Source organism: Nanorana parkeri, unplaced genomic scaffold, assembly GCF_000935625.1.
Source record: "Nanorana parkeri isolate BGI_ZX_2015 unplaced genomic scaffold, ASM93562v1 scaffold125, whole genome shotgun sequence".
Taxonomy (NCBI): domain Eukaryota; kingdom Metazoa; phylum Chordata; class Amphibia; order Anura; family Dicroglossidae; genus Nanorana; species Nanorana parkeri.
This window is the reverse complement of record NW_017306393.1, coordinates 1741518-1750038: the sequence shown is the minus strand read 5'-3', so window position 1 is coordinate 1750038 and position 8521 is coordinate 1741518. Positions and strand designations below refer to the sequence as shown.

General features: G+C 40.5%; 1 protein-coding gene across 1 annotated transcript in view; it reads left to right on the top strand.

Annotated features, from left to right (window-relative positions):
* The window catches only part of LOC108784715 (poly [ADP-ribose] polymerase 15-like), a 22016-nt gene extending 14175 nt beyond the window's left edge, over positions 1-7841 (top strand). Inside the window, exons 8-11 of the mRNA XM_018553595.1 lie at positions 1577-1598; positions 3481-3626; positions 4716-4884; positions 7546-7841. Coding sequence (XP_018409097.1) covers positions 1577-1598; positions 3481-3626; positions 4716-4884; positions 7546-7841 — 633 coding nt within the window. The remainder of the gene's footprint in view (positions 1-1576; positions 1599-3480; positions 3627-4715; positions 4885-7545) is intronic.
* The last annotated feature ends 680 nt before the right edge of the window (positions 7842-8521 follow it).

The following is an 8521-nucleotide window of genomic DNA, read 5'->3' as shown; positions in this document are numbered from 1 at the left end:
GCAGACAAAATCTGGAGCGGCTGTGCATGGCAACCAATCAACTTCTCTCTTTCATTTTCAAATCCTCACTGAACAAACTGAAGAGAGAAGCTAATTGGTTGCCATGCACAGCTGCTCCAGATTTTGTCTGCACAAGTGTTGATAAATTCCCCCCATTGTGAATAATACTCCAATAGTGGAACTCAATGCATAACTAAGGGGGTTATTCACAAAGCTGCCGAAGGCAGCCGAGTGAATAACCCAGACGAAGTGAAGTGAGCCGAACAACATACGTCTATTCACTACGGATCAGTACACCTGATTTCAGCTGTACATCGGCTGAAATCAGCCGTGCATCAGCTGCCATCGACTGCACTTCAATCAGCCGAAGGGCAGAAGGACTTCGACTCAGCTGATCCAACATCTGGAACTTGCTGCCGCTCGCCGATATTCACATAGGGGCCGAACGCCAGTGAGTGAATAGCCGAATGCAGCGGAGCGTGGTGCTGAGCAGAATAGCAAATAGTGAAAAAAGTAGGAAAAAAAAGTAGAATAAATATTTTACAACAATGTAAATAAATATTAAATTAAAAAAATAAATAAAGATTTTCTAAAAAAGAAAAAATAATAATAAAAAAAACAATTGGGCGGAGCTAGCAGTGACAGCTAGCTCCCCCCAACTGCTTCCTCTTGGCCGGCACCTGCTAGAGTGACGTCGCGGCCGTCTCCGTCCAGCTGTTATTGTTTAATGACAGATCAGCGTCCCCAGGTCATTTGGGGACGCTGATCTGTCATTACAACTGGGCAGAGCCAGCCGTGAGATCATGGCTGGCTCCGCCCAGCTGTCATTTGCGGGGCTTACAGCCAGCCCTTCCCTTTGGCTCAGTGAATAGCCCGTACAGCAGCCCTTCGGTTGTAGAAGGGCTCCAAGGGGCCGAAAAGAGCTGAAGGATCAGCCGCAGCTACAGCTGGATCCTTTGACTCCTTTGTGCATAACCCTTTAAGTGTAGCACATCACAACACTGTTGCTAAACATGGGTCATGTACATTTTTGCATCTGTTGGAGTGTGTTGGCAGCTCATTCACAAAAAATGTACTGCGTTAACACAACACACTTTAACGTGCTTTAATGTGTGTGCATTGACCCACTGCAACTAAATGCTTGTAAGCGTGAATCAACCTTAAGGCCCCGTTTACACTGAGCGATTTATCGCGCGATTTTTGCAGCGATATCGCTCATATTTCCAGGCGATATCGCTCTATGTAGCTTCTCCAATACATTTCAATGGAGCTGTTCACATCTCGTCGCTCAATATCGCTCAATATCGCTTGTAGCTCGTCGCTGGTAGCTTGTCGCTCCTACATGACCCTTTTTTAGAGCGATTTTGAGCGATACTGCTCCTGATTGCATACAGCCTAATAGGAAAAAGTCGCGCGACACATCGCGCAATATCGCTCAAAGTCGCGTGATTTTCATGTCGCTCAGTGTGAATGGGGCCTAAAGGATCAACACAATGCAAAAATAAGATGACTACTAAATAACTAAAACTTGATAAAAGTTCAGGTTATTAATATGTATATTTTTTTTATTTTTTAGAAAAAAGTAGAGAGGGCGCAAGGTAAGTTACCTAAAGACGATTCAATAACTGTACAAATGTAAATATATTTCTGAATATTTCCTTACCGAGTAGTTGTCAGGCAATAATAATCCATAGAGAATAGTGAACTATGATGTTGTGATTAAAATAACATGATTAAAAATAAATACACCTTTGTGGTAATAATATACAGTATATACATATATTACATTGTTGTCCTTGGTTTTAGATGCTCTATAAGCATCTCTAGCACACAATTAAGGGGTGGGTCTTGATCTGTTTTCTGTTGCTTTAAATATCTCTTACAGTTCTTGGGACTCTGTAAATTACCAACTTGAGGGCCCTAAGCGTAGTAGATACGCCTTGAAAAACGTCAACATAGTTTCTAGGGTGTATCTCCTACTATCATCTCTTCTCTCCCTGGTGCTGTTACCCCGCCACTATTACAGGCAATAACGGATGCCAAAATGCTGCCATTTCTATGAAAATTTACACTTGCAGGTAGTTTAGAAGTCTCATTGAGTAATACATATATTGTTAAACTAGTGTGACCTTTGATTCCCATGTGATATCAGTTAAAAAAAACTGTATTTTAAATAAAATGTATTCCTATTTAACCCCTAGTTAACCCTAATCAGCACTAATGAACTCCTTCCACTCCTCCCCTTAGCTATTATTTTTCTGCTGATTTTATTTTTCATTTTTTGCAATAATTATTTTACTTTTTTGTTGTCATTATATGTCATTTGTATATTGTTTTTTTTCAGTGTCACATAAAAATACACAACATTTAAAAAGTGCCTTTTTTGCATATAACTTTGCCATGCTTTGTACCAGAAACATAATTTTAGTTTTATTTTGAATGAAAAGCATCTATAGTTTTTATTCCCAGTCAAAATACTTTTTTAAAACTAGTACAAAAAAAACTATTAATTATTTTTTGTCTACAGATTACACAGAAAATAAAATAATTTTTGCAAGACACTGTTACCAAAAAAGAGCCTAGTTTCCCCATAAAATGATTTATGTTTTACTTTTTATATTAAAGAAGAATTCCAGTTATCTAAAGTTAACACTTGCAGCGGGGCTACCCCATGCACTGCAAAGGTTAACTGCTCATTTTTCTCTAGGTGCCGGAATACAGAAGATATGCTCGCCTTATTCTCGGTCATGCAGCAGTCGCCATTCACCTCTCTACCCCTCCGCTCTGGCTGTAGTATGTCCCTCTGCGTCCTAACATCTAATGCATGTGAACTAACTGCTTTACATGTGAAGATGTCAGTGGGGCTTAGACTGCCGGAGCACAGGGAAGAAGAGGCTCTGAGGCCCGATATAGCAGCAAGGTGGGATTGAGGATCAGATGAGTATATTTTTTTATTTGAGCCCCTAGACCAAGACGAGTGGTTAACCCTTGCAATGTGGGGGTAGCCGCACTGCAAGAGTTAACTTTTTAGATAAAGGGTCTGGTATGAATTTGGGGGGAAGCAGCACGCTGTTATTCTTTTTAATTTAGGATTTCTGTAGCCTTTCAACAGTGAGAACCATTACTGCATTCTGTAATAGCTCTCTGCTGCTTTGTTGACATTCGGGATGCAAGTCCCAAATGTCAACAAAGAGGCAGAGAGAACTGTCACATAATGACACACAGCTCTCCGCTTCTTTGTTCTGTTCCAAATGACATTCAGAAAACATTTCGGATGCATCCAAATTTTGTTATCAAAACAATTTGGATACGTTGGGATTTGTTATTTCTGTCGTTCAGAATTTCAGATGCATTCGAATGTCCAAATATGCAGAAATTCATACAAATGTCAATTAAAAATTCGTACAAATGTCAATTCGGAATGAAATGAATCGCACATGTCTAATAAAAATTAACACAAGCCTTTTCTTTCAATGGCAGTGATTATTGACTTTCCAAAATCATGGACAAATATGGGTGAAAAGGAATTACTGGTGATCACTCTAGAAGAAAATTGTGAAGAATATGAAAAAGTGAAAGAAAACTTCCTTGCCACTGCCAAACCCACAACATTTACAGTGTTGAAGGTTAATTTTTATTACTATTATTATTTTTCAGTCCCATATACGTATATTTAAACCACCAGCAAAGATGTGTCACTTAGTTGAATGAGAGGAATACCGAAGTGTACATTGGTGCATTAGCAGCGAGTAAGGAAGCGTACATGCAGTGGTCACCTGTGGTGCAGTTGCGGGGTCTATGGTGGGCTGTGAAGGATCTCTGGTGGGCTCTGTTGGGTCTCTTGGGGACTGTGCAAGATCTATGGTGGTCTCTGCTGGCTGCGGAACCCACCACAGATCCTGCACAGCCTCCTTGATACCCTGCAGAGCCCACCTTTGACCCTCACCTCAGACCCCGCAGAGCCCACCATTGACCCCACCTTAGACCCCGCAGAGCCCACCACAGATCCTGCAAAGCCTCCCTGAGACCCTGTGGAGCCCACCATAGACCTTACAGAGCCCACCATAGATCCTGCAAAGCCCCCCTGAGACCCTGCAGAGCCCACCATAGACCTCACAGATCCCACCGTAGTCCCTGCAGAGCCCACCACAGCCCCCCTGAGACCATGCAGAGTGCAGAGTCTCAGTTCTACCTGGAATCGGAATTTCTGTCCACCCAGTCCTAATATTTTTGCATCCCTGCAACACAATACAGCTCGCCGGGTAGCTTTTCTTCTGCAGTTAAGCAACACAGCTATGTCACCTCTTTGCCCCAACCTGTGATTAGACAGTGAAAGAGCAGCAACAAACTCATGAGGTCATCTCTTTGCACTCGTCTCTTGTCAGCATGTTCCTTGTCAGCACATGTGCTTACAGGAAATCTGCTTGGATCTAAGTGATCACACCCCCCACTTCTCCCAATCTGAGTGGTGCAGTTCAAGAGATTGCAAGAGGCTCAATTTCAGGTATTCACAGTAGATGTGTTAAAAATATAATTAATTTATATATATATATACACACACCTTGGAGTGTTTTTTTCCTACGACCTTAACTGGAAATGCAACAAGTAGAATGTATTGTAATGCACTGTGTACGTTGCCAAATGTCATCCAGAGTAAGCCATGCATACAGTAAATTCATAAACAATGAAGTAATTTCTGAAATGTTTTTATTTAGATTGAAAGGATTCAGAATGAATTACTATTTAAGAAATTCAGCCTAAGTAAGCAGGAGGTTGAAAGAAAAAATCCCAACCAGCAGAATGTACGCCTTCTCTACCACGGCACATATGTTGATAGCATCAAAAACATTAATGAAGAAGGATTCAATCGATCCTACTGTTCTGGTAAGTTACATAAATGGTAAGACACCTGAAAAATCCACTCCAATCAGCGATAAAGTAGATGTAAACACAGTCACCTAAATCTCATATAAGCTTTACCATGTTAATGTGACTTTCAGAGTTGGTTTCTCTCTAAATATGAGGCTTTCATCAAATGAAAACTTGGTGATCCTGAAATGAAGTTTCTATTTCAGGGACTTCCTGTTATGAGGTGACAACTGTGTCCCAGTTGTGCTCCTGCACTGACACCCTGTCACATGTGCCCCTGGTTGAGACTACAAACGGCAGTGCAAACACAATAGAGTAGAATTTATTTAATATAAGAATTTTGACCAATTTGAATAAAGGGCATTTGTTCATGCAAATGTCTTAACAAAAACATCCAAAAGATTTCACAGTATTCTTCTTATCAAGGCAAAAAGACTTTGCTAATGTCTGTGAAGGTTTTTGGTGTAAGAATCTTACCAAACACATTCAAGAGACCTCACAGTATTTTTCCAGTTTGTGGTGGTAGTGGCATTTAGTGAAGTTTGTGGGTGCAGTGGCGTTCAGTGAAGTTTGTGGGTGCAGTGGCATAGAACTTGTTTCGACGGGCTTTGGACTTGTGTTGATGGGCAGATGCAACTTACCGTGACATCAGTTTCAGAAGCTTCTGAGAAGCTTCAGAATATAGTGCAAGTGCATTTAAAAATACTTCAAAGTTGCATTGCCATAGACTTGTATGTGGAGAGAAGTAGGTCAGACACAAAAAAAATCCCACCGATACAAGCCCATAGTTTCAGCGCTGGTCTATGATACAGAGGAACATCCATTGCTGAAGAGGTTGAAGAGGGGACCCTGGCTCATCATGTGACCACATTATAGACTCCTGGAAGCAAGGCATGTATTCTGGGAATTTTTTAATATCAAATGCATGTGGAAGGCAAGGGGCATTCAAAAACTGGAGATGTGCTTTAAGTCCTTCTATCTGTATATTAATATTCCCCTGGCAAGTAAAAGTGGGAAAACATTTATACATTTTCAATATTTGCAGATGCAACACCCCTTGGCGATCACTCTTATCTCCATGGGGGAGCAGCAGACTACACTGGGGGATCATAGAGGATTTTATCTGCAAACACGTTGTGTGATTACTGATCAAATCATGGTCATGAGTGACCTTTGAACTGTCACCACCATAGCCGTGTTACGAAGGACAAAACCTATTGCCGATGCATGCTTGTTTCTCTGTGCCCAAGCGCAATACACTGTACATGTGATCCAGGCCTGGCCTCAGGGGGCGGCAGGGAGCATAAGGGCGGCACAGGTGTGGAATCTCCCGACACCCCGTACATGCAGTTCCGGGCGCCAGACGGTAAGTTGTTTTCTACATTTAGCCCTGCTTTGGGCAAGAGCTAAATGTGGAGCGGGGAAGCCACTTGTTTGTTTACAAGTGATCTCGGCGATGTCGCCAAGATTACTTGTAATAACATATAGCAGGGAGCAGAGCGGAGAACATCTGTGTAAACAGTGAGAGAGGAGAGCTGAACTTGCAGCCTTCCTCTCTCAGCTGTCACAGGAGATCCAGCACTATCACTATCACACAGGGGGATTGTTAGCTCCTGTGCGATAGCAATGAAGTTAAGTAAAAAAAAAAAATGATAAAAAATAATTAAATAAAAAAAATAAGTAAAAAAAATTATAAGAAAAAAATTATAAAAAATGAAAAGATGATAAAATAAATAAACATTTAGAAAAGTAAAAAAATAACAATTTAAAAATAAAAAAGTAATAAAAAGTTTTTACAAAATAAAGAAACAATAAAAAAAATGTAAACTAACCCTGCCGCCCCGCCATCTGGTTGCCATTCTCCATTGGGGGGGTTGGCGCATTGAGGAACTTGGCTTTGGGGCAGCAGGGAGATTAAAGCGGCCCTGGTTGTACAGCTCCATTATTTTGGTAGGCAAAATAGTCACAGATGTATTGTGAGGTTACCAATGCATATTGAAACAGCTAAATGTGGCCTGGGCATCCAGGGTTCAATGAGCCCTGGTCATTAAAGGGTTAACAAACATTTAGATTCACCATCTTCTTGCCATTGCAATCTCTGTCTCCTTCTGAACTAAAATCATCAAAATATTAAACAGGAAGCAGGAAACAATATGAATGTTGCATGAAAAATTTACTAAAAAGGGGGCATATTTATAGAGAAGTAAATGTGACATTCAGCAAACATTCACTGGTGGTGAGTCAATCATTGTCATTGAAAACACATACACCAGGAAGATTCACATGCTATGAATGTTTGATGAATGTCACAGTCACTACTTTATAAATATGCCCCTAATAATAGTAATATTACTACATGACTTTTGTCCCCCAAAAATCACATGGCAGCATGCTTGCTGAAACTTTCCTTTACTCATACATGTTCTTGTCTTGATCACATGCTGCCTGTTTGTTCTGTGTTTTGTTCTAACATGTTGCACATAACTACAGTCTAAAGACAGTCCACATTTTGAAAAAAAAATTATAAATGCAAAATTGTTTTATTTTTTTTTCGTTTTAAAATGTGTATGTATTTTTTCACGTTGGAGCCAGCAAGCGCATAGAGTGTTTGGCTTGCGTGTCTCCATTTGGCATTGTTCAATAGTCATTTTAATGTGTTTTTTGTATTTCTTTTAGTGACAGCATATGGAAAAGGGTCCTACTTCGCTGTAAACTCTGAGTACTCTTCTAGGGACATTTATTCCAAACCTGACAAGGATGGGAAGAAGTACATCTACCAGGCTACAGTGGTGACCGGAAAACATTGTAAGGGAACCCCTGAAATGAGGGAACCTCCGTACATCGGAAGTGACCCCGATGCAGGCCGCTATAATTCTGTGACAGATGACGTTAACAATCCATCAATGTTTGTGGTCTTCTATGATAACTACGCTTATCCAGATTATCTAATCACTTTCAAGTTAGGCATATAAGGATACTGTATTTACTAAATGGGAAAGGCATTAATTTTAGGAAATATGTATATAGAAAAAGAAAATCCCCCAAGCATTACATTTAGCTAAAATAGTTGAACCTGTTCGCACTAGCACACTTTTAGAAACTCTGTAACACCCTTTGAGACAAAAGTTTGACCTTTTGAATGTACCCATGCCTCTTACTATCAGTTACAGGGGTAGCGATCTGCTTTAAGTATGCTTATGCATCTTAAAGATAAACTCTTGTTTACACAAAACATTAATTTAACTATATGCTTTGATAGACACAAATGATATATATCCACTTTGTGTGCAATACATGCCTTATATTACCTAGTGGTGGCATTATCACACAGCCTGTACAGAGAGCAGAGCTGAGGGAGGGACCCAGCAAGCCACACCCACTACAAGCTGCCTGTAGAAAACTACAAGAAGGGCGGAGACAAGACCAGTCACCCTGCACAAGGAGGGAGAGCAGTCTTTCTTATAGGAAGTCCCTGTAGAGATGGAAAGTTTCATGCTGGATTGCTGCACAGATCTGGTAGAAATACACGAAGCACATCAAGATCCAAGTATGAATACACATGCCTCTGGTATTTAGATATTTGTTTATCCAGGGGTTACACTTTAAGCTTCAAATAAGTCTGACAAGGCAGGATAAGGCAAATTGCTCACAT